The sequence below is a fragment of the Gambusia affinis genome, linkage group LG06 (genome assembly GCF_019740435.1).
Source record: "Gambusia affinis linkage group LG06, SWU_Gaff_1.0, whole genome shotgun sequence".
In the NCBI taxonomy this organism is placed as follows: domain Eukaryota; kingdom Metazoa; phylum Chordata; class Actinopteri; order Cyprinodontiformes; family Poeciliidae; genus Gambusia; species Gambusia affinis.
This window is the reverse complement of record NC_057873.1, coordinates 24,354,341-24,378,217: the sequence shown is the minus strand read 5'-3', so window position 1 is coordinate 24,378,217 and position 23,877 is coordinate 24,354,341. Positions and strand designations below refer to the sequence as shown.

General features: G+C 40.8%; 4 protein-coding genes across 4 annotated transcripts; all 4 read right to left on the bottom strand.

Moving 5' to 3' along the window:
• Window positions 1–216: 216 nt before the first annotated feature.
• On the bottom strand, window positions 217–4,526 carry LOC122832482 (extracellular calcium-sensing receptor-like). Its single transcript, XM_044119297.1, has 7 exons — window positions 4,387–4,526; window positions 3,941–4,220; window positions 2,998–3,783; window positions 2,674–2,901; window positions 2,443–2,566; window positions 625–1,547; window positions 217–287 (listed from the first exon to the last, which is right to left on the bottom strand). Exons 1-6 carry the CDS (start codon window positions 4,509–4,511, stop codon window positions 634–636), a joined length of 2,457 nt encoding a protein of 818 aa, XP_043975232.1. The 5' UTR covers window positions 4,512–4,526; the 3' UTR covers window positions 217–287; window positions 625–633.
• A 2,905-nt stretch (window positions 4,527–7,431) lies between these two features.
• Window positions 7,432–11,239, bottom strand: LOC122832481 (extracellular calcium-sensing receptor-like). Its single transcript, XM_044119296.1, has 6 exons — window positions 11,136–11,239; window positions 10,691–10,985; window positions 9,794–10,585; window positions 9,464–9,691; window positions 9,233–9,356; window positions 7,432–8,339 (listed from the first exon to the last, which is right to left on the bottom strand). The coding sequence occupies exons 1-6, from the start codon at window positions 11,222–11,224 to the stop codon at window positions 7,432–7,434; spliced, it is 2,436 nt and encodes an 811-aa protein (XP_043975231.1). The 5' UTR covers window positions 11,225–11,239.
• Window positions 11,240–13,296: 2,057 nt separating this feature from the next.
• LOC122832480 (extracellular calcium-sensing receptor-like) lies at window positions 13,297–17,274 on the bottom strand. Its single transcript, XM_044119294.1, has 6 exons — window positions 17,036–17,274; window positions 16,609–16,894; window positions 15,699–16,490; window positions 15,398–15,625; window positions 15,173–15,296; window positions 13,297–14,210 (listed from the first exon to the last, which is right to left on the bottom strand). The coding sequence occupies exons 1-6, from the start codon at window positions 17,272–17,274 to the stop codon at window positions 13,297–13,299; spliced, it is 2,583 nt and encodes an 860-aa protein (XP_043975229.1).
• Window positions 17,275–19,133: 1,859 nt separating this feature from the next.
• On the bottom strand, window positions 19,134–22,622 carry LOC122832479 (extracellular calcium-sensing receptor-like). The gene is made up of 6 exons (XM_044119293.1): window positions 22,495–22,622; window positions 22,112–22,409; window positions 21,193–21,984; window positions 20,817–21,044; window positions 20,561–20,684; window positions 19,134–20,047 (listed from the first exon to the last, which is right to left on the bottom strand). The coding sequence occupies exons 2-6, from the start codon at window positions 22,373–22,375 to the stop codon at window positions 19,134–19,136; spliced, it is 2,322 nt and encodes a 773-aa protein (XP_043975228.1). The 5' UTR covers window positions 22,376–22,409; window positions 22,495–22,622.
• Between the last annotated feature and the right edge of the window lie 1,255 nt (window positions 22,623–23,877).

The following is a 23,877-nucleotide window of genomic DNA, read 5'->3' as shown; positions in this document are numbered from 1 at the left end:
TCTGCTCATTTATTTGCATGTTTGAACACGTCAAAGCTCAAAATGTGTCTCATTTCCAAGTGGCGCAGTCCCTCTGTGACACCAGCTTGTGCAACGTTGACCTACAAACAGTGCAGCGGATGTTTTTGACACAAGAACGAAGCAGAAGGTAATTGTTTTGTTTAATTCTTGTGAAGTACAAATCCGGTCCATTAGTCCTTCCTCACAGCCTAGATGTGCCCGTCGACATCTCTGCTGTCAGAATCGTCTCCACATCCTGTTGACGCTCACAGTCCTCTCATTAGAGACTAGAACGGCAGAACAAACAGGAAATGGACTTAGCTGTACAGACCACATCAGGTGAAGCCAGTAAATTCTTCTCTGTAGCAAGGAAGTTTTACATTTCAACACAGAATGAAAAAAGATACAGAAATTATACAGGAAGACTTTTTGTGTGTATGAATTAGAAAATTACACCATCTGCTTAACGCAAGATTGTATCTCACAGTGAATCTAAATGAGTTTCCCCTCAAGAGTCAGACAATATATCATCATTTTCATAACACACACAGAGGCAAAAAACTTACAATATACAGACTATATACAATATATTTTGTGTCTGATAATATTTAATCACTTTGTTACCTTTCATCGTCAGAATGACTTTGTTTGCCCCTTCCCCATCATGTTCTTCTTTGTGTTCTTTTCCGGTTTTAGCAGCATTACATAACATTTAGGCATGAAGATACAAAACAGCAAACCAAAAGTAGAGGCTAAAATGGCAAAAATTTCCACGGCAACACTCAACTTCCCAGGAGAGCTGACGTACGCAGGGATGAAAGTGATCCACACGGCGCAGAATATCAACATGCTGAACGTGATGAACTTAGCTTCGTTGAAATTATCAGGAAGTTTACGAGCCAGGAAAGCACAAATAAAACATAATGTGGCGAGAAATCCAATGTACCCCAGCACAGCCCAGAATCCCACAGCTGAACCCAAAGAACACTCCAAGATGATTTTGTCTTTCATTTCTTTGAAATTCCTAAATGGGAAAGGAGGTGAAATCGTCAACCAGAGGATACAGATGATCACTTGCACGACAGTGAAAGTGAGAACGCTGAGTCTCTGCTGTGTCGGCCCGAACCACTTCATCACGTTTTTTCCTGGCAGCGTGGCTTTGAACGCCATTAAAACCACCATGGTTTTCCCCAGGACACAAGAGAGGCAGAGCACAAAGGTGATGCCGAACGCCGTGTGCCGCAGCATGCAGGACCAGTCCGAGGGCTCACCAATAAAGGTCAGAGAGCAGAGGAAACACAGGGTTAAAGAGAAGAGCAGCAGGAAGCTCAGCTCAGAGTTGTTTGCCCTCACAAGAGGAGTTTTTCTGTATCTGAAGAAGATGACTGTAACAATGGCCGTCAAGCATGTTCCAAACAGAGAGGCTGCAGTGAGCAAAGCTCCCATAATCTCCCCATACGACAGAAACACGGCCTCCTTCTTTACACAGGCATCTCTTGCCTCATTTGACCAGGTTTCCAGGGGGCATCTCACACAGGTGACTGAATCTGCAGAAATCATAACCCACAAAAATGTTACATTTACAAAGAAGAGGGGTTTTTTCATGCCAGTTTGTTGTGAAGACAATCTTAGACCTTGACTAAAGCCTTACTTCTAATATTGTTCCTTTTTTTCTGAGAAATGCATTATGTTTTCTGACTTATTGTTTTCATTTAGTGTTGCTAGATTTTTCTGCAACATTGGGAACCTTTTTTTGTTCTCTTGCTGTGTTTGCAATTGCTGCTAAAAAAAGGATAAAAATCATGAATAAACTAAAATCTTGAACATAATACAGAGCTGTGAAGCTTCACTGCTGTCGAGTATCCAACAACATTTGTGCTATGATTGCTAACATGTTATGTTTTATGTTAAATTACTATTTTCAAGCTTGCTCCTTTGATGTAAAATAGTTTGAGAGCAATCTTTTTTTTTTCCTTTGTGAAATCTGAGAGGAACATTCTTCTGCTCATTAAAAAGCAATTTAATTAAAAAATTTAACGAGACACTTTTCAGTTTTATTTGAGTAAGATTTTGCACTGGAAACTTTTTTGTCAAAGAAACTGTATTTTTTGCTTAATCAGCTTGATTAAATTTTTAATTAAGCTACTTTTTATGCCAGTGACACAATAAAACCTTAATGAAGTCAAACAACAAGTGGACACAATCACATGTCTTAGCTGTAAAAACTATGTAGTGTTATTTTTTACTTTTTTGTAAATAAAAATACTAACAAAACATTCTAACTCATGTTTCTCAATGATTCTTCATGAATGTACTTTGGAAATGTTTCAACAGTACAGTCCTTCTCAAAACACGTCATCTTACAGATTCTTTTTTTATTTGATTTTATTTAATTTTTTCATATGAAAATGTAAAACATTGCAGTACAAAGTTTTTTTTAACCTGAGGTGTTGCTTATTTCTCCTTCTGCACATTTGACACAGTCGTGGCAGCACACAGGTTTTCCTTTCTGCAGGACTTTGCGTGTTCCCGGTGGACACGTTTCACTGCAAACCGACACAGGAACCTGCATAGAAAACACAGAGTAGCTAATTTCTCAAACATTGTCTAATGACCCTGATGAGTCAATCCATTTTATGATTAAGCTGTGAAAAGTCGTGCATGGTTGAATACCTCCAGCGTGTTCCGTGTCCAGATTAGAGCATCGTTTGTCCAATTGAGCTGTTTGTCTGCAGGCAACGATGCATCATACAGACCAACAGTGACAAAATCCACCATGCCGTTTTCTCCTGGTTGCCAGTTTATTATTTCATAAGTTGCCGTTGGATCTCCATTCTCATTAAAATACACCTCATCCCCTTCCTTTGTCTTAAAGTTAATTTTCTTTAGGTGCTGTAAAATCTAATACAATATCAGGATTACATGATGAACATCTTAAGATTTATATTTTCTTGAGGATCTTTTATTGTTTCGTCCTGAGGTAAATAAAAAGCTCACCATCGTCGGGTCTAGCCGCATGTTGTCGTTGCATGTTTTATTGCAGCTGAGAATATCATGCAGAGCGTGAGCCACTGCATAAACTCCCTTATACACGTTGTTAAAAATGGGCATGAGGGACATGTCAGTGAAGCTGTTCTCCACTTCTGTCAGATCCTCATGTCCAGTACATTCGCTCTGAAATTCAGCTGACTCCTTGAACTTACAGCTGAACAACGCCTCCCAGAACTCCGTAAATAACTCGCTATTGGACGAATTCAGGGGCTCAACATTAAACATGAACTCTGTGAGTCCACCGACATGAGCTTTAGGAACGGAAAGGCCGATCGCTCCGTCCAGTATGTGGTTCTTATCCATTGCTGCAATTTGAGAGTCAAAGATCCAGGACTCACTGCCGACCCACTGATGCCCGGTCAGGTTGTGAGGCGACAGCTCGTGCATAAGCACGTCCATGTCCATGTGGGAAAGGAAAGCGACAATAACCTTTGAGGTGGAAGACTTCATAATTTCAATGATCTTTTGTATTTTGTCAGATGGATCCGTTCTGAAGAAAGAGACAGAATATTCCAGACAAATGCCCAGCTGCTCTGCAGTTTCTGTGAACGTCGCCATGCCGTTGTTGCCGTAGTCGTCGTTGGTTCTGACGGCTCCGACCCAAGTCCAGCCAAAATGCTTGACCAGATGAGCCAGAGCTCTGCTCTGATAGTAGTCACTGGGTATTGTTCTTAGAAAGGATGGATACTTGGTTTTATCACTGAGACAAGCACATGTGGCAAAATGGCTGATCTGAAAAAAGATAAGACCAAAGGAAAAAAACACAAAACATTCAAAAACAACTGTTTACTCCTCATACTTTACAAAACACATGACAATATTTATTAAAATGATTAATAAAAATAATAAAGAAACATTTAACATTAGAGATGCCATCAATGCTACCCACCAGTGGGATATTAAAGGGTCCGATGACGGTGGCTATCGCTGTGCTTGGAGAGGACGACGTTTCCCCCATGATGGCCTGCACCCGGGCTGCTTTCATACATGGACGCTCAGAGGTTGAATTGCTGCCATCATTTGTCAAGGCAAGTGCAACTTTTACACTTCTGGCGATGGAGCCGCAAGTGTCGTAGATGTCATAACCGAGTGAAACGCCAGGCAGCAGGTCTGTACTGTTATTGATCTCCTCGATGGCAAAAAGCATGGACTGAGCAAACTGGAACTCCCTGAAATTCAAGCTTCACATTCAACATGCAGAGTTGGCATAAATCCAGGAAGATAGCAGCAAAACTACGGTAGACGAAAATATACAAGTATATATATATATGTATATATTTTTTTGTTCAAACTGTAATCAAAAGACATGGAGTGGATTTCCGTGGCGTCATTTACCTGATGCATTCCAGTGGCAGTGGCTTTTGTGTGTAAGTGTTTTCTCTGTTCTTCCAGCTGCTGTGAAAAGAAAAGATTCCACCTAAAATAATGTCCCCTTCCTTAGACAGCTGAGGGGTCTCCATGTCCCCGATCTGACTGCAGAACGGCCCCTGGGTGTGTGAGAAAGACACTAAGAGCAGCAACTGTAAAAATGTGCAGCCATGCTCTGCCCACCTCTGTGCAGACACCATGTTGTCTGGAAAAGCGAAATCGTCAGATGGCATCTTATGAGTGTCGGTCTGACGGCAGACCTGCGTGGGTCCTTATAAACATCGGAGCAGATTAGACTAGCAGTGATGGTTTGTCTCTGTGGTACAATAAGGTGGAGCAAGAAGACAGACGTGGCAACATGTTGTTAGTCTCATAGTTTGACAGTACATATATGTATATATATATATATGTATATTATACATCACTGTATATATGTATATACATATACATATACATATATATATATACATATATATATGTATATATATATATACATATATATATATATATATATATATATATGTATATATATATGCAGTGTTGGCATAGTTACTTTGAAAAAGTAACTTTAATTGGACTACTGATTACTCCTTGAAAAAGTAACTTAGTTATATTACTGACTACTTGATTTGGAAAGTAACTAAGTTACATTAAAAGTAACTTTTTAGTTACTTTCAGCAGCTGCTAACAACAACACTCTGCCTACTGTGAAAATTACATTGAGCTTTGCCAATACTTAATTGTAAGTTATTTTATAATGGTAACATCAACAATGTGTCTCCACTGATAAGGCTGAACTGAAGAGGAGATTGTAGAAAAAACAGTAAAAAAAAAAAAAAAAAGTGAGTAATTTGTGTGGTCCACTGTTGTCTGGAAAACTCCAAGAAGGATTTTAAAGCCCCCCCACCCCCCAGCCTTCAGGTTCTGCGTTACGGCCCTGCTTTTGGTGTCAAAGCTCAGCACACAGAGCTCCTCCTGCAGCTCCACAGCTAAGATGGCTCCACAGATTTGTGACAGTTATCTTAATATTAATAATCATAATGGCGTTAACTTGCCATTATAATTATTGGCAACTCCGGACACGTTCATTCGTGGCTGTTTTCACGCTTATTGCCCTGTTCATATTGGTCTCGATGTTTGCAGTTTTCTGGAGCGCAACGCGAACTCGACGTCATTCAGAGGTAATACATTAACTTGACATTAAAAACACAGCAGGACGGATCATCCGGCAAATGATGGGCAGAGAGAGACTGACTAAAACAACCTTAACCCTGTAAAGCCCACACCATGAAATAACTTAATTGCTCAATAAATTGCTCTGGTGTTTAGGGCCTGTTCCTGGGCGGCCATGATGAGGGCCTCTGTGCTGTCCTTCAGTCCAGCTTTTTCCAGCCATTGGTAGGACTTTCTGATGTCAGCCACTTCGGTTATTTGCCGGTGGTACATCCCATGTAGGGGCTTGTCCTCCCATGATGGTTCCTCCGGCACCTCAGCTTCTGTTCCCCATTGTTTGAGACATTCACTGAGCACATTGTCTGTTGAGGCTTTGTCCCTGATGTATCTATGGATCTTGGATGTCTCGTCTTGAACAGCGGTTCCCACGCTCACTAGTCCTCTGCCTCCTTCTTTGCGGTTCGTGTAGAGTCTCAGTGTGCTGGATTTGGGGTGGAACCCTCCATGCATTGTTAGTAGTTTCCGGGTCTTAACATCTGTGGCCTGTATCTCCTCCTTTGGCCAGCTAATTATTCCTGCAGGGTATCTGATCACTGGTAGGGCATAGCTGTTTATTACTGCAAGTGGCTTGCAGTTGGCTTCAAGGGTGGTCTTCCACATCCGCATTGAGTTTGCAATGAAGGCTCTCAAGGTCCTGTTGATGTTGTACATCTCTAAGCATTCGATAATCCAAGTGTGTGGCATTGAGTCATAGGCTTTCGTGTAATCAATCCAAGCCGTGCACAGGTTGGTGTGTCGGGTTTTGCAGTCTCTGGCAACTGTGTGGTCTACAAGGAGTTGGTGTTTGGCTCCTCTGCTATTCACCCCGATGCCCTTCTGTGTCGTGCTCATGTATTGATCCATGTGTTTGCTTATCTTAGCCGCTATGATGCCTGACATGAGCTTCCAGGTTGTGGAGAGACAGGTTATTGGTCGGTAGTTAGATGGGACCGGGCCCTTTGTTGGATCCTTCTGGATCAGGATTGTGCGCCCTTCAGTTAACCATTCAGGGTGATTCCCGTTCTGTAGCAGCTGGTTCATTTGGTCTGCCAGTCGCTCATGTAGGGCAGTCAGTTTCTTTAGCCAGTAGGCATGGATCTTGTCTGGCCCTGGTGCTGTCCAGTTTTTCATACCTGAGGCTCTTTCTTGGACATCTGCCACAGTGATGGTTACCGGATTTTGCTCAGGGAGTTTGCTGTGGTCATCTGGTAGAGAGATCAGCCACTTTGCATTGCTGTTGTGGGACGCCTCCCTTTCCCATATGCTTTTCCAGTATTGTTCTGTCTCCAGCCTTGGTGGGTCTCCAGCCTTGTTATTCCCCTGCCACTGAGAGTACACTTTAGCTGGTTGGGTGGATATATATATATATATGTGTATAATTACCCAGCACCATCCAAGTTGAATTTTATCTTCAAAAAGCTGCGCTGCGTCAAATAACGTAGCGCCAAAAATGAACTATTGAAATCTTGATTAAAGAGCTCATGTGTTTTACAATTACTATCTGTTGGATGATGCATATCCCTTATAATGAGAATAATGAGCACAACACAATATAAAAGGCTTGAAGCACTTATTTTTATTTTCGACCTTTGAAATTTTTAAATAACTACATCGCAATGTTAAACGCACCGTGTGCAAATACAGCAAACAACATGAGGCAAGAAATGTATCTCATATACATGATCAGAGAAAATAAGTTTCTGGAAAATATTTTAAGACGATAGTAATGATAATCCACGATAAAAGTTGGTATATAATTTGAACATTATAAACTGATAAATGCTTTTAGGTTTTTAGCAATCATTTTGCTGCTCCCTTCCCCATAATATGTTTTTTAGTATTTCTGTCTGGTTTCAGTAGCATCACATAGCATTTTGGAATAAAAATACAAATTAGTAATCCAAATGTGGAGGCCAGGATAGCAAAGATTTCTACAGCCACACTGAACTTCCCAGGAGAGCTGACGTACGCTGGGATGAAGGTGATCCACACAGCGCAGAATATCAACATGCTGAAGGTGATGAATTTGGCTTCGTTGAAATTATCAGGCAGTTTACGAGCCAGAAATGCACAAATGAAACACAACAAGGCGAGAAGTCCAATGTACCCCAGCACAGCCCAGAATCCCACAGCTGAACCCAAAGAACACTCCAAGATGATTTTATCCTTATACTCTTCAAAGTTCTTGGATGGAAAAGGAGGGGAAATGGTCAACCAGAGGATGCAGATGATCACCTGCACCAGAGTGAAACTCATAACACTGAGTCTCTGCTGCGTGGGACCAAACCATTTCATCACATTCCTACCAGGAAGTGTAGCTTTAAATGCCATTAACACCACTATGGTTTTCCCAAGAACACAGGAGATGCAGAGGACGAAGGTGATGCCGAACGCCGTGTGGCGCAGCATGCAGGACCAGTCAGAGGGCTGACCGATAAAGGTCAGGGAGCAGAGGAAACACAGGGTCAGAGAGAACAGGAGGAGGAAGCTCAGCTCAGAGTTGTTGGCCCTGACAAGAGGAGTTTTCCTGTTTCTGTAGAAAACAAACGCTACGAAAGAAGTTATGCATGTTCCGAATAAGGAGGCGGCTGTGAGCAATATTCCCATAATTTCATCGTAAGACAGAAATTCAGCTTCTTTCTTTATACAGAGATCTCTTCTGTCATTTGACCAGGATTCAGGGGGGCATCTCACACAGGTGACAGCATCTGGAAAGTACAGTAGTAACAGAGAGAGCGTTAAACCAGAGATTTAGATTAATCTGTTGTTTTGTCTTTTTAGTTTTTTAATCTTGATCTAATAATATGGCTACTTAATGCAAGTTGTTCTACTGTTGAGAAAAGATGGACTGGTTTTAAGTTTTTAACACTTTCTAAATTCTGTACCTAAGCTTTTCCTTCTGTTGCGATGGCTACAGTCACGCTCCATGCAGTCTCAATAAAAAACTAATCTTGTCAAACTACAAGCACAAAACCACAACTTATTTTTCTCCAATTTTACATGTCACCCCAATACAAAGTAGTCTTTATTTATGATTGAGAAGAGTGTACATTGTTTATAAACCTATTGGTCAGGTTATGAGATTAAATGTGGACTGAATAAGTTTATGTTCCACACTACAGAGTTTTACTTGTAAAAAATTTTGAAAATGCATGTAAAAACTCTACATTTCAACAAAAAAACTCATTTTCAATAGTATCGTGGGGAAAAAATTAGAGTTACTTTTACAAGGCATTTCCTAACCTTGTTTTTTTTGTTGTTGTTTTTTTAACTACTTCCTGAAGCAAACATTTCTCTCTGTGTGCAGTTGCCTCAAAACAGGCCTCGGTGGTGTATCTGTTTGGGTGCCTTCACAAGTAATTCACACTCAGAGCTAAGGACTGAATGCTGTATAACAGAAAGCTGAGAGAAATGTTTAAAAAAAAAACTCAACAAACCACACGTTGTGGTTTTATTAGCTGAAACTGAGCTTGCTCTTATTGTGTCATAATCAAAAATGCTCCAGATCATATCACTGTATCTTAAAACTGTACATGTGGGGCATTCACAGTGTATTGTTGCATTTGTTTTTGTTCAGAGGGTTGCATAAATACTACTAAACCTGTGCTGTTGCTAATTTCTCCTTCTGCACAACGTATGCAGTCGTAGCAGCACACAGGCTTTCCTTTCTGGAGGACCTTACGTGTTCCTGGGGAACACGTCTCACTGCAAACCGACACGGGGACCTGAAAAACAGGAAGGTGCTTAAAATGAAACAAACAAAAAGAATTTAGCTTTACATTTTGCATCTGTAAAAAGATATCTCTATTGCATTTTATTCTTTTTTTTTTACCTCTGGTGAATTTTGTGTCCAAATGATGGACTTATTTTGCAGATTCATTTGTTTGCTGGCCGGCAACGTTGCGTCATAAAGACCAACCGTGACAAAGTTCACGATGCCATTTTCTCCCGGCTGCCAGTTTATGATTTCGTACTTTGCAGCGGGGTCTCCGTTCTCGTTAAAGAAAACCCGATCCCCTTCCTTTGTGGTGAAATTACTCCTTTGTATGTGCTGTAAAATCTGCAACGACATGTCGTATCAAAGTTAGCAGTCTGACAAAGACAACTGCAGACCTTTTAGCAAAAAAAAAAAAAAAGGGATTTGTCCTTTTTAACACCTCACCGTGAACGGATCTAGATGCTTATTTTTGTCGCACGTTTTCTTACAGCCCAAGATGTTGTGCAGAGCGTGAGCCACGGCATACACTCCCTTATAGACATTGTTAAAAATGGGCATGAGGGACATGTCAGTGAAGCTGTTCTTCACTCCGTTTATGTCTTCCTCTCCTGTGCATTCTCTCTGGATCTCTGTTGACTTTGATAGTCTGAACTTGCAGCTGAACAACGCCTCCCAGAACTCAGTAAACAAGTCTGCGTTTGACGAATTCAGAGGCCTCACGTCGAGCATGAACTCTCTCAGTCCCGTCACGTACGCCTGGGGAATGGACAGGCCTATCGCTCCGTCTAAAATATGGTTGATGTCACCTTCGGCGGTTTGGGAATCAAAGATCCAAGCCTCGGTCCCCACCCACTGGTAGCCGGTCAGGTTGTGGCCCGACAGCTCGTGCAACAATACATCCAAATCCATGTGGGAGAGGAAAGTGACAATCACTTTAGAAGTAGAAGCTTTGATAATGTCTATTATTTTTTGTATTTTGTCCGATGGATCCGTTCTGAAGAAAGAGACGGAATATTCCACGCAGATGCCCAGATGCTGTGCAGTTTCAATGAACGTGGCCATCCCATTGTTTCCATAATCTTCATTTGACCTCACGGCTCCGACCCAAGTCCAGCCAAAGTGCTTCACCAGGTGCGCAAGGGCTCTGCTCTGGTAATAGTCGCTGGGTATTGTTCTGAGAAATGATGGGTACTTGATTTTATCACTGAGACAAGCACACGTGGCAAAGTGGCTGATCTATAAGCAAAGTTTGATTGTATAGTTTGATTGGAAGAAAACACATTTTCACAGACATGTTTTTTCTCAACAAAAAGTAATTTGCTCAAATGTATCCATACCCACCAGTGGGATATGAAATGGACCCATGACGGTGGCTATCGCCGTGCAAGGAGAAGACGACGTCTCCCCCATTATGGCCTGCACCTGCGCAGGTCTTGTGCATTCTGCTGCAGGCGAAGCCACCATTTCATTACTGTTAACCAAGGACAGAGCAACTCTCACACTTCTAGCAATGGATCCACAAGTGTCGTATATTGTGTAGCCCAGAGAGACGCCCGGCAGCAGGTCTGAGCTGTTGTTGATCTCCTCGATGGCAAAAAGCATCGCCTGGGCTAACTGGAACTCTCTGAAATTCAAGCTGCATTCAGACAATTTTAAAGAGTTGGCATAATCAGCAGAAATTCAAAAATCCTTTTGGTATTTGTACAAATAGTGGAGGAAATTTTCTAAACGTCAAAATGGCGTATTAAGTTTTTATTATTATTATTATTTCTTTGGTGATACTTACCTAGTGCATTGCAGCGGCAGGGGCTTTTCCATGTAGCTGTTCTCTCTTTCTTTCCAGTTGGTGTGGAAAGAGAAGAGTCCTCCTAACATAATGTCTCCGTTCTTAACCAGCTGGGGGTTTTCAGGGTCTCCTCTCTGAGTGCACACCTGCTCCTCTGCCTGGGTGAAAGTTGCCACCAGGAGCAAATGTAAAAGTGCCCAGCCCTGCTCCGGCCACCTCTGTGTCGACATCATGGCGAATGACAAACACAGATCAACCGGTGGCATCACATGTGCCTCGGTGCAGATGGCCTGATTGCACTGATATTTATGCCATTTGGAGCAGCAAAAGGTGTAATAATAGAGCAGTGATTAATCATCTCTATGGGACTACAAGGTGTGGTTAAATCAGGAAAATAGTCATAAAAATGGGTACATCAGAAAAGAGTTGGGGTTTTTTTGTGCCATGTCAACATGATTTGTTTATTTATGTTTTTTTTTTTACTTTAACAAGTAGGGATACTCAGGTAGAAAATGTCATGCCAACCCTTTTGGTTCACATTAGAAAACACTGTTTTAGTTCTTCCCTGTTGAAATGAATAAATTGTCTGAAACATCGGATCTTTAAAGTCCATAAATGTTGCAAACCTTTTATTTTTATTATTGCGTTCTGCCTTGTATCTGAAAAAAATCATATCCAGGTTCTTTGAAGTGTTTACTGGCTGCCATTTCTAAGAGCGGGAGCCAGGCCAGCAGGCGGTCAACAGATGTGAAAACTTTATTACAGAGAAATGTAAATAATTTCATTTTAAGCATCAATCTGTTTGTTTGTTAAGCCATAGTTTTCGCTTTCATTTTAATGCTATCACTACACAAATAGAAAAACGCAAATTTCTTTTTTAATGTAATGGTGAAATCTTTCAGAATTTATTATTACGCTTCATTGAAAAAGAAACAAAAAACATCTAAAATACTTGTTTTATTTGTTATAGTTAAATGGGGAAAGAAAAATTTTCTAAATAAAAGTATTTGACCATTTTTAATATTAAAAAGAGGATAGCACATGGTTACAACGATTGTAACCCAATTTAGAGTTCATTCGTTAATTTGTCGAGTGAGGAGGAGAGAATCAGGGGAACCATCAACACAAAGAAGAAAAAGTCAGATGAAATCTTGTCTGAACTTGGATACCCAGTAAACCCACATCCTACCCAGAGTTTTAAAAGTCTCACACAGGCAAATGATGTCTTTGGACAAATACGAATTCATTCTGGCTTTTTCCCTGCTTAGACATCCATAAAGATGGAACATCCATCCATCCATCCATCCATCCATCCATCCATCCATCCATCCATCCATCCATCCATCCATCCATCCATCCATCCATCCATCCATCCATCCATCCATCCATCCATCCATCCATCCATCCATCCATCCATCCATCCATCCATCCATCCATCCATCCATCCATCCATCCATCCATCCATCCATCCATCCATCCATCCATCCATCCATCCATCAAGATGGAATAAATTAACTTTATTGTATCCTTATCTACAAAACTGGTTCTTGGCTTTAAACAAAGTTTCCAAAATGTTTTTGTTAAACTCAATTCTCACGTTGTGGAGACAAAAAGAAGTGGTGCTATTTTAAATAGTTATATAGAAGGACGACTCAACGCTTCAAACTAAAACGAAAAGGTCCTTTCTCTTCTCTTACTCTAAATGAAAACTGGAATTTGAGATGGAAAAAAAAAATCCACCATTCAACTGTGGGGGCGAGTTTCCCAGAAACGAGCCAGGGTAAATTTAACCCTACAGACCCAAAACATACAATTAAAGAATGTTTGAACTCTAAGTAAAAACATTCAAACCCATTTCAGCACTTATAAAGCTTTTATTTTATTAAATCTAAATCCATGAAAAATATATAATTATGTTAAAAACAGAAAAAAAGAAACAAATACATTTTCTTTTATGAAAATCGCTGATGTGAAGAATTGATTTCAAACATAAAAATATGTAATTAGACTCACTAAAAGCTGTGTGATACCCGAAGGTGATCTAAAATGTATGTATTGAGCCTTCAATATGCTGAATAACTAATACAGATATAGAATTATAACGATATGACTTTATTTTTAAAATAAATAACGATTTTATGCCACTGCTTTGTCTGTTTACTCAGAAATCTTTTGGAACCCGGTTCCCCATCATGCTCTTTTTTGTGTTTTTCTCTGGTTTCAGCAACATAACGTAGCATTTCGGTATGAAGATACAAATTAGTAATCCAAAACTGGAGGCCAGGATAGCAAAGATTTCTACAGCCACACTGAACTTCCCAGGAGAGCTGACGTACGCTGGGATGAAAGCGATCCACACGGCGCAGAATATCAACATGCTGAAGGTGATGAACTTAGCTTCGTTGAAATTGTCCGGTAGTTTACGAGCCAAAAAAGCAAAAGTGAAACACAACAAGGCGAGAAGTCCAATGTAGCCGAGCACGGACCAGAAACCCACAGCTGAGCCCAGAGAACACTCCAAGATGATTTTGTCTTTAAATTCTTTGAAATTCTTGGATAGAAAAGGAGGGGAAATGGTCAACCAGAGGATGCAGATGATCACTTGAATGAGAGTGAAACCCAGAACGCTCAGCCTCTGTTGCGTGGGTCCAAACCACTTCATCACATTTCTGCCTGGCAGCCTGGCTTTGAACGCCATTAAAACCACTATGGTTTTCCCCAGGACACAGGAGATGCAGAGGACGAAGGTGATGCCGAACGCCGTGTGGCGCAGCATGCAGGACCAGTCAGAGGGCTGACCGATAAAGGTCAGGGAGCAGAGGAAACACAGAGTCAGAGAGAAGAGCAGCAGGAAGCTCAGCTCAGAGTTGTTGGCTCTGACAAGAGGAGTTTTCCTGTGTCTGTAGAAAATAAACGCTACAGCTGCAGTAAGAGATGTTCCGAGTAAAGCTGCAGAGGTCAGCAAGATTCCCATAATTTCTTCAAATGACAGAAACTCGGCCTCCTTCTTTACACACGCATCTCTCCTGGCATTCGACCAGGACTCGTGGGGACATCTCACGCAGGAAACAGCATCTGCAAATTAATAATCACGTTTAGGATGCATTCCTGACATCAATTTAATAATTCAATTTCACAAGCTATTAATCGAGCTGAGGCACCTTGTGTCAGATTCTGTTACAACATTTTGCTGTTTAGACTGGTTTTGGTTCTCCTCAGACCTTTTATTTCTTTGTTCTCTCAAAAAACAGAGGCATACATAACAAAAAATGCATTCTTCTTCTTCAGAATCCTAAGGTTTTCTTTTGTCTTTCTGACAACAAAATCAGGCATCTGCCTCCAGTTCTAAAAACTGTGCCTACTTCTTCCATTCACACACTGACATGATTCAAGTGGCAACAGCTGAAAGACGTTACAGAAGAGCAATTTTACTAATGGAAATTAAAACACTTGAATTCCAAACGTCTCGGACGGCCTGAGTTTAACACTGTGAAAGAGGATTATGTTCACTAGGGGGGGAAATGTAAAAAGTCTGATTTTAATGCAGACAGGCATCTTGGAAGACTCCAGATTTAAGGGATTCCCTTTTCCTCAGTCAGAGGATTAAAATTTGATTTACTTTGTTTTTCAGTTCCTCTGATTTTCCTCCGTATGAGAAATACGAAAAAGATGAACTTTCCAAAAATGATTCTACTCTCCAACATGTGATTATAAACGCAGTTAGTTGATCAGTGAACGTGTCAATCAGCTGTTTCCTCCCTTATTACAGCAAAACAGGTCTTGATTTTTCTTGTGTCTAAATGCTGGGTGTTTTAATAGGACAAATATTGTAACCAATCACAATTAAACTCTTTAAACCTCACTATTTAATTCATTCTATGCATTTCCAGTAGTGGCAGAAAAGGTAAATATGACAAAGACTCAAAACATTCTTTAGATATGATCCAAATGCGTCAGTGTTTCTGATCTTTGTTTTTTTTTAATACCTCAATTTTTAAAATACATTTTTAATAAAGTGGTTTGCAAGAACACTAAACCTGTACTGTTGCTGATTTCTCCTTCTGCACATCTTATGCAGTCGTAGCAGCACACAGGCTTTCCTTTCTGCAGGACCTTACGAGTTCCTGGGCGACATTTTTCACTGCAGACTGACACCGGCACCTTAAAAACAAACCAAACAAACAAACAAAAAAACATTAAATAGAATAAAAACTCATTTTTTTTGCCTTTAAGCATAAATGTAAGTCAACAAAACTCTTTACCTGTGGTGAGCTCTGTGTCCAGGTTATGGACGTATTTTGAAAGTTTAGTTGTGTGCCTGCAGGAAGTGACGCATCATAAACACCAACCGTCACAAAGCTCACAATGCCATTTTCTCCCGGCTGCCAGTTTATAATTTCGTACTTTGCAGCTGGATCTCCGTTCTCGTTAAAGTGAACCTCGTCCCCTTCTTTTGTCTTGAAGCGAGTCTTTTGGATGTGCTGCAAAACCTAAGGACAAACGCATTCATTTAAACGTTGACGTAGGTTTACAATACATCCCTTAAGTCTAGCTGGTGCTCACCGTGTATGGGTCAAGCTGCACATTGTTGTTACATGTTTTGTTACAGCTCAGGACATTGTGCAGAGCGTGAGCCACTGCATACACTCCCTTATACAAATTGTTAAAAATGGGCATGAGGGACATGTCAGTGAAGCTGTTCTCCACTCCTGTCAGATCTTCATTTCCTGTACACTCTTTCTGAAATTCTGTCAACTGTGCTTTCTTGAACTTACATTGAAATAACGCCTCCCAGAATTTCGTGAACAGCTCGTTGTTTGACGAAATGAGCGGCCTCACGTCCAGCATGAACTCTCTAAGACCGCTGACTTGCGCTTTGGGGATGGAAAGACCGATCGCTCCGTCCAGTATGTGTTTTTGATCCATTGCTGCAATTTGCGAATCAAAGATCCAGGACTCACTGCCGACCCACTGATGCCCGGTCAGGTTGTGGTCGGACAACTCGTGGACAAGTACTTCCATATCTCTGTGCGACAGAAAAGCAACGATCACTTTTGCAGTTGACTCCTTCACTGTTTTAATGATCTTTTGTATTTTGTCAGATGGATCCGTTCTGAAGAAAGAGACAGAATATTCCAGACAGATGCCCAGCTGCTCTGCAGTTTCTGTGAACGTCGCCATGCCGTTGTTGCCGTAGTCGTCGTTGGTTCTGACGGCTCCGACCCAAGTCCAGCCAAAATGCTTGACCAGATGAGCCAGAGCTCTGCTCTGATAGTAGTCACTGGGTATTGTTCTTAGAAAGGATGGATACTTGGTTTTATCACTGAGACAAGCACATGTGGCAAAGTGGCTGATCTATGAGGAAAGTGTAAATATTTCACTTTTTGTGTGTTAGAATAAAGTCACAAGGTCATGTTATCTCTGAAACATTTAGAAAAATAAGTATGTGGTAGTTGTCAGTGGTCATGCTCACCTGTGGAATATGGAATGCTCCAATGACCGTGGCCAGGGCGGTGCTGGGAGAGGACGAGGTTTCTCCCATCACGGCCTGGACCTGCACTGGTCTGGAGCATCGACCCTCGGAGGCCAAGGACACTCTGTCATCGCCGTCGTTCAACGCAAGAGCGACCTTTATGCTTCTGGTAATGGCGCCGCAAGTGTCGTAGATTTTGTAGCCCAGAGAAATCCCAGGAAGTAACTCTGTGCTGTTGTTCACCTCCTCGATGGCAAAAAGCATGGCCTGAGCGAACTGGAACTCTCTGAAATTTAAACTTTATTTTGAAGCCGGGGAGCAAAGAAAAAAATTAATTACAGCACGAAACCCAGAATAAGCAACAACTGAGAGCATTCTCTTGCTTTGTCGTACTGGAGCAGAGATAGATAATGTATCACTAGTTTACCTGATGCATTCCAGTGGTAGTGGTTTGTGTGTATAATTGTTTTCTCTGCTCTTCCAGCTGCTGTGAAAGTAGAATATGCCCCCCAGAATAATGTCCCCGTCTCTGGACAGCTGGGGGATTTCAGGATCCCCGATCTGCCGGCACGGTGGCTCCTGCGTTAGAGAGAAAGACGCCCACAGAAACAGCTGCAGAAGAGCAAAACTCTGCTCTGGCCACCTCTGCATGGACATCGTCGTCATATCTGAATAATCCAAACCTCTGGGTGCCATCCAAGGAGAAATTATGGAAGTGGCACGCTTGAACCGGCATTTATAAATGCAGGGGCAGGTGATGAATAATCATAACTTTTAATTTAATTTCTGTGAGACTGGCAGATAGGGGAGGGGAGGAGGGATGAGATGGTGAGCACTCGTCTTTGATTTTGTATTATTTTATTTGTTTATGTAAGTCTGCTGCATTAAAGGAAAGAAACATTTCAGACAGTGTAGGTTCTGAGAAAATGGTCATAACATTCCTAACATCATCAAAACATTAACGCATTTTCTACACTTTCAGTTATGCCTTACTGATATTTCAATAAATACAACTATGGTTTTTTTGTTTAAAGCACGTGGCATCTACATTTGAAATTTCAACCAACTTTAGTCAAAGCAGCATTTGCTTTTATAAAAAAGAAATATTATAAAATACTGGACTTGAAGTGGTTTAAAGAAGCCACTATTGAAATTGTAGCTGTTATCGGCTGAGGCATCTTAAGATTGAATGAACATGTGTGAATGTGAGCAGTTTCTGTTGGAACTTGATCAAATTAAATAGTGGATTATATGAGCAAAAATTAAAAATCTGGAGACAGTTAAACCGATCTGGAAATCATATTAACGATGTTATAAATATGATGATGCCAGTTGGAGCATCACGATCTGTTGCCCTTTGAACTTTATTCCTCACAATTATTCGTAGATGCACAAGAACCAGTTTAGAAATTTGGTTTAGGATGTTTAGATGATAAACCTTGGATGTGAAATGATGTAATTTCCAACTCCTTTGAACTCGGTTAGTTGTTGTCATGGCTACTCTTGCACATCAATGATATCAACAAAGGGAAATCTTGTAATTATTATCTTTAATTTTTAATTATTTTTTTTTAACCTGCAGTTTATTTAAATAAGAAGAAAACAATTTGAAGCCAAACCAAACAGGCTTCTCATTAGAATTTTTTGTCTTGAATTTGAACGATGATCTGTAACTCTGATGGTCGCTGCCAGAAAAACAAACAAAGAAGCAGCTAAAATAACTAGTGGTCATTTGTACTAAATAAATTCAGACTGTGATGCTTTTTTTTCCCACCTCCTTACTGGTTTGAGTGGATTAACAATTATTCAGCGTCTCTGGGTGACATCAGTAGTTACATGGGGAATTCCAGGAATTACCTGGAAACAGGAAAACGTCCTGATCTTACTAGGAGCGCTGTTGGGTTTTGTTATTGGATTTCCGGGTTTCGTTCTACAAGTTCTGTGTTACTGGATTTCACATTTGTCATAATGTAGGCTTGGAGATTTTCTTTCTTTTATTTATTCAGGTTGCTGGAGCCGAATGCAGCCGAAGGTGCCTCATTCCTGCGCCTCAGTTTCTCCAACCTCGTTAAAGAGGTCTGTAGAGTTTGGTCGACTTAAGGTACTCCTGAAGCCGCAGACATTGCCTTGGGAGGAATGTTAATACATTTTGTGGGATTGTTTAGGTTTTCACCAGTTCCCAAAGTTTATTCTAGAAAGGCCTTGGAGTCTTCCAGAATGAGCTGCAGGGAGTTGACGGAGAGACGTGTTTCCATCTGGATTTATCATCGTTGCAAACTGATCTCAGATAAGTGGGAAACTCTGAATAAATTAACCTGCATACATGATCTAAAGTTATCAAAGAGAGATCATAAAACATCATTCTTCATCACATTTTTTCTTACACAACAGGACATATACATGGATTTGAGAAAAGCTTTTTAACTATTAAATACGTTAAAGCCTTTACTTACATTATATTAAGACTTTGTTGATGATAGAAGCCTATATATGAACACATTTACATTGTTACAAAGATTTACTCTTCAGAACGTCTTTGGTGGCCCTTTCCCCATCATGTGCTTTTTTGTATTTTTCTCTGGTTTCAGTAACATGATGTAACATTTTGGGATAAAAATACAAATTAACAGCCCAAATGTGGAGGCCAGGATAGCAAAGATTTCTACAGCGACACTGAAATTCCCAGGAGAGCTGACGTACGCTGGGATGAAAGTGATCCACACCGCGCAGAATATCAGCATGCTGAATGTGATGAATTTGGCTTCGTTAAAATTATCAGGCAACTTCCGAGCTAAAAAAGCAAAAATAAAACACATGATGGCAAGAAATCCTATGTAACCGAGGACGGACCAGAAACCCACAGCAGAGCCCAGAGCACACTCCAAGATGATTTTTTCTTTGAATTCCTTAAAATTTTTAGATGGAAACGGAGGAGAGATGCTTAACCAGAGGATGCAGATGATCACTTGTACGAGAGTGAAACCCAGAACGCTCAGCCTCTGCTGCTTGGGCCCAAACCATTTCATTAAATTTCTCCCAGGGAGTGTAGCCTTGAACGCCATTAAAACCACCATGGTTTTCCCCAGAACACAGGAGAGGCAGAGAACGAAGGTGATGCCAAACGCCGTGTGGCGCAGCATGCAGGACCACTTAGAGGGCTGACCGATGAACGTCAGAGAGCAGAGGAAACACAGAGTCAGAGAGAACAGGAGGAGGAAGCTCAGCTCAGAGTTGTTTGCTCTGACAAGAGGAGTTTTCCTGTTCCTGTAGAAAATGATTGTCACAATGGCTGTTACACATGTCCCAAATAAAGCCGCGGCAGTGAGCAGTATGCCCATAATTTCATCGTATGATAAAAAAACAGCTTCCTTTTTAATACAGACATCTCTTCTCTCGTTTGACCAGGATTCAGGGGGGCATCTTACACAGGAGACAGCATCTGCAAAACATGGCATTAGTCTTAGAGAATACATATTTGTTTTATATTTTGATGCCAAAATGTATCAGATTATGGAAAGAAAGAAGCGATGAGACTTCTTCAAACTTGTTTTTCCAGTTAAAGTGTCTTAATCCTGAAAATCTGGAGAACGGAGGAAGGATTAAAAAAAATTTAATTACTATGCAAACAATTTAGTGTCGTAAAAAAAACATTTCTATCAAGTCAACTTTGAAAACATTTTCTAAACGCCACAACACCTGGAAGCGACAGTTGTTTTCTGTTGACGCTGCTTAAATTGGTCAAATTGAACCAAATTGAACATTGAGAATTATTTTTACTTTTTTTTTTAAAACCCATCTTTTAAGCAGCATTTCAGCAGAAACTATTCAGATTCTGATTTATTCGTGTCCCAAATGGGCAACTGATGTTACAGAAAGTATCAAATCTAACAAACTGACACCTTCACTCTGGCAAAAAGAAGAAAGTCCAATATTGTGTTAAAATGTTCTAAACCTGTAATGTTGCTAATTTCTCCTTCAGCACATCTTATACAGTCATGGCAGCAGACGGGTTTTCCTTTCTGGAGGACCTTCCGGGTCCCTGGGGGACACTTCTCACTGCAAACCGACACAGGAACCTGCAGAAGCAAAAGCCTCAGAATTGAAAAGATTCACTGATTCATTTTCCAAAAACCTAAAAATGAAAAGACAGTCACAAATATTTATTACATCAGTTAGAAGTAGGAATTACCATTTACAGTTATTTGTACCTGCTTTGAGCTCAGTGACCACAGTATTGACTTGTTTTGCAGTTTTAGCTGCTCATCAAATGGTAATGAAGCGTCATAAACACCAACTGTGATAAAGTCCACAATGTCGTTTTCTCTTGGTTGCCAGTTTATAATTTCATACTTTGCAGCTGGATCTCCGTTCTCATTAAAGTAAACCTCTTCTCCCTCCTTTGTCTTGAAGTGAATCTTTTGAATGTGCTGCAAAATCTAAGGAGAATTGTTGTTTTTTTTTAATTGGGTAACTCAAAGGATAACTATAACACATGCACACTCTTTAGTACGCTTCTCAGTCTTCTTCCTCTTTGCTCTTTCTGATGTATCTGCATGGAAAAACCCTGACATTATATATGCTCACCGTGAATGGGTCAAGCTGCACATTGTTGTTACAGGTTTTCTCACATCCGAGAATATCATGCAGAGCGTGAGCCACTGCATACACTCCCTTATACACGTTGTTAAAAATGGGCATGAGGGACATGTCAGTGAAGCTGTTCTCCACTCCAGTCAGATCCTCATGTCCAGAACATTCTCTATAATTTTCATCTGATATCTCCTGCTTGAACTTGCAGCTAAACAACGTCTCCCAGAACTCTTTATACAAGTCGTTATTTAAAGATCTGAGTGGCCTCACGTCAAACATGAACTCTTTGAGACCGCTCACATGAGCTTTAGGAATGGAAACGCCGATCGCTCCGTCCAGGATGCGATTCTTATCCACTGCCGCAATTTGAGAATCAAAGATCCAGGACTCACTTCCCACCCACTGGTACCCGGTCAGGTTGTGGTTGGACATCTCGTGTATGAGCACGTCCATGTCCAAGTGTGATACAAAAGCAACAATCACTTTGGAGGTCGAAGCCTGTATTGTTTTGATCACCTTCTGGATTTTTTCTGTTGAATCCGTTCTGAAGAAAGAGACAGAATATTCCAGACAGATGCCCAGCTGCGCTGCGATTTCTGTGAACGTCGCCATGCCGTTGTTGCCGTAGTCGTCGTTGGTTCTGACGGCTCCGACCCAAGTCCAGCCAAAATATTTGACCAGTTGAGCGAGGGCTCTGCTCTGGTAATAGTCACTGGGTATTGTTCTGAGAAACGACGGATACTTTGTTTTATCACTGAGACAAGCACATGTGGCAAAATGGCTGATCTAAAAGAAATCAGATATTTATCCAGAAAATGACATAAATTATAAGCACACAAAACCATGTTACACTTTTTATTTAAATTTGGATAAAGTTTTAGAAAAATAAAATAGATTTAACAGCTCTACTTACCAGTGGTATGTGAAATGGTCCAATGAGAGTACCTATTGCAGTACTGGGAGATGAAGAAGTTTCCCCCACTATAGCCTGCACTTGTACTGGTTTGGTACATGGTATGTCAGAGATTGAAGATGTATTCACATTATCATTGTTCAAAGCCAGAGCAACTTTTATGGTTTTGGGAATCGAACCACAAGTGTCGTAGATGCTGTAGCCCAGAGAAACGTCCGGCAGCAGGTCTGTACTGTTGTTTATTTCCTCAATGGCAAAGAGCATGGTCTGTGCAAACTGGAACTCTCTGAAATTCAAGCTTGATTTAAGATTAGCAAAAGGTTGGCATGACAACTGGTTAAACAATGGCAAGCTGTAATTAAGCGTTTTCTGGTGATAGTTACCTGATGCATTGCAGAGCCAAAGGCTTTTGTGTGTACGTGTCCTCTCTGTTCTTCCAGCTGCTGTGGAAGTAGAAGATCCCACCCAACACAATGTCCCCATCCTGGGACAGCTGGGCGACCTCGGGGTCTCCTATCGGCAGGCAGAAGGGCTCCTCCGTCTGTGAGAAAGACACCAGAAAAACGAGTTGCAGAAATGCACATCCCAGCTCAGGCCATCCCTGCATGAATCTCATGTTTTCTGAAATGAACAAATCACTGCATGGTGTTTCGTAAGCCAAAACGTAAACTAACACTCTGACAGCCACTTATGAATGGATCTGCATATAAATATTGAACAGTGACGTGGTGTCTCTGTGGAACTACAAAAAGCAAAAAGGGGAGGGACTGGATGACCAGCTGTTATTGTGCTTGAAGTATGATTTAAATGTGTATTATGATTCGTATCTTGGCGTCTTCCCTTCATGCTTGTTTAATTTATATTCAGACTCCTTTTTCTCAGGATGTATTCTTATGAAAGTTGAGGCTTTTGGCAAACTTCTTTTCACTGCAGTACAAAAATGAAACAAAAATGAATTCAGTGTGGTAACGACCCGGCGAAAATTCAGACTGGAAAAGGCATAAAATCCAGTATTCACATACAATTCTTACAGCCACGCATGCAAAAGTCACTAATTCTGAAAATGCAAGTCATTCACAAAATATCAAGCCAAATATAGATTATTTCCTAATTGATGTCTTACTCTGCAGCAGGAAACATGTACTGAGACAGACTGGCGACCTGACTGGGGTCAGCCCCGCCTCTCGCCCGAAACGTTCGCAGGACATAGACACCAGCAACCCTCCCGACCCCGCCAGGGGCAGGGGTGATAGAAAATGGATGGATGAAAATATGCAAGATGCAGAACTTTATTCAGTGAATTACACTAACGCAGCAGACAAATTAAAGTTCAATTGGTAAAAGTGTTTCCATGCACAGATGCATGAAGCAAGTTTTTGTTCTCTTCTATAATCAATCAGTCAAGTTTACTCATACAGCACATTTCAGCAACAGGGCAGTTCAGAGAGCTTCACAGCTTCAAAACATAACAATAAAACTTTATTTTTTTAAAAATTAAAAAAATTTAAAAAACACTATACGTTCAACTGTTAAGAGTACATTTTGATGAGTGCCATCATCAAAATCATCAATACGCATCAGATATCAATGTTCCATTTGTTATGGTTAAAAAAGCAACTGCAAACAGGTGGGCTTTTAGGCTAGATTTAAAGGATCTCAGTGTTCCGGCTGTTTTCCAGTTTTCTGGAAGTTTGTTCCAGATTTGTGGTGCATAGAAGCTTGAATGCTGCTTCTCCATGTTTGGTTCTGAGGAAGCGGAGATCAGA

What these genes read in the sequence shown, in the direction of transcription:
- LOC122832479 (XM_044119293.1), bottom strand. Translation starts at nt 22,375, where the DNA reads ATGCTCTTTGCCATTGAGGAAATAAACAACAGTACAGACCTGCTGCCG. An exon ending in TGCAGCTTGACCCATTCACG is followed by an intron (nt 21,045 to 21,192) that starts GTGAGCATATAT and finishes AATTCTCCTTAG; the next exon opens with ATTTTGCAGCACATTCAAAA. An exon ending in AGAAATTAGCAACATTACAG is followed by an intron (nt 20,048 to 20,560) that starts GTTTAGAACATT and finishes CATGTTTTGCAG; the next exon opens with ATGCTGTCTCCTGTGTAAGA.
- LOC122832480 (XM_044119294.1), bottom strand. Translation starts at nt 17,274, where the DNA reads ATGACGACGATGTCCATGCAGAGGTGGCCAGAGCAGAGTTTTGCTCTT. An exon ending in CTACCACTGGAATGCATCAG is followed by an intron (nt 16,895 to 17,035) that starts GTAAACTAGTGA and finishes TTTAAATTTCAG; the next exon opens with AGAGTTCCAGTTCGCTCAGG. An exon ending in GGACACAGAGCTCACCACAG is followed by an intron (nt 15,297 to 15,397) that starts GTAAAGAGTTTT and finishes TTTGTTTTTAAG; the next exon opens with GTGCCGGTGTCAGTCTGCAG.
- LOC122832481 (XM_044119296.1), bottom strand. Translation starts at nt 11,224, where the DNA reads ATGTTAGGAGGACTCTTCTCTTTCCACACCAACTGGAAAGAAAGAGAG. An exon ending in AGCATCTAGATCCGTTCACG is followed by an intron (nt 9,692 to 9,793) that starts GTGAGGTGTTAA and finishes ATGTCGTTGCAG; the next exon opens with ATTTTACAGCACATACAAAG. An exon ending in GGACACAAAATTCACCAGAG is followed by an intron (nt 9,357 to 9,463) that starts GTAAAAAAAAAA and finishes CCTGTTTTTCAG; the next exon opens with GTCCCCGTGTCGGTTTGCAG.
- LOC122832482 (XM_044119297.1), bottom strand. Translation starts at nt 4,511, where the DNA reads ATGGAGACCCCTCAGCTGTCTAAGGAAGGGGACATTATTTTAGGTGGA. An exon ending in GGACACGGAACACGCTGGAG is followed by an intron (nt 2,567 to 2,673) that starts GTATTCAACCAT and finishes TTTTCTATGCAG; the next exon opens with GTTCCTGTGTCGGTTTGCAG. An exon ending in AGAAATAAGCAACACCTCAG is followed by an intron (nt 1,548 to 2,442) that starts GTTAAAAAAAAC and finishes TGATTTCTGCAG; the next exon opens with ATTCAGTCACCTGTGTGAGA.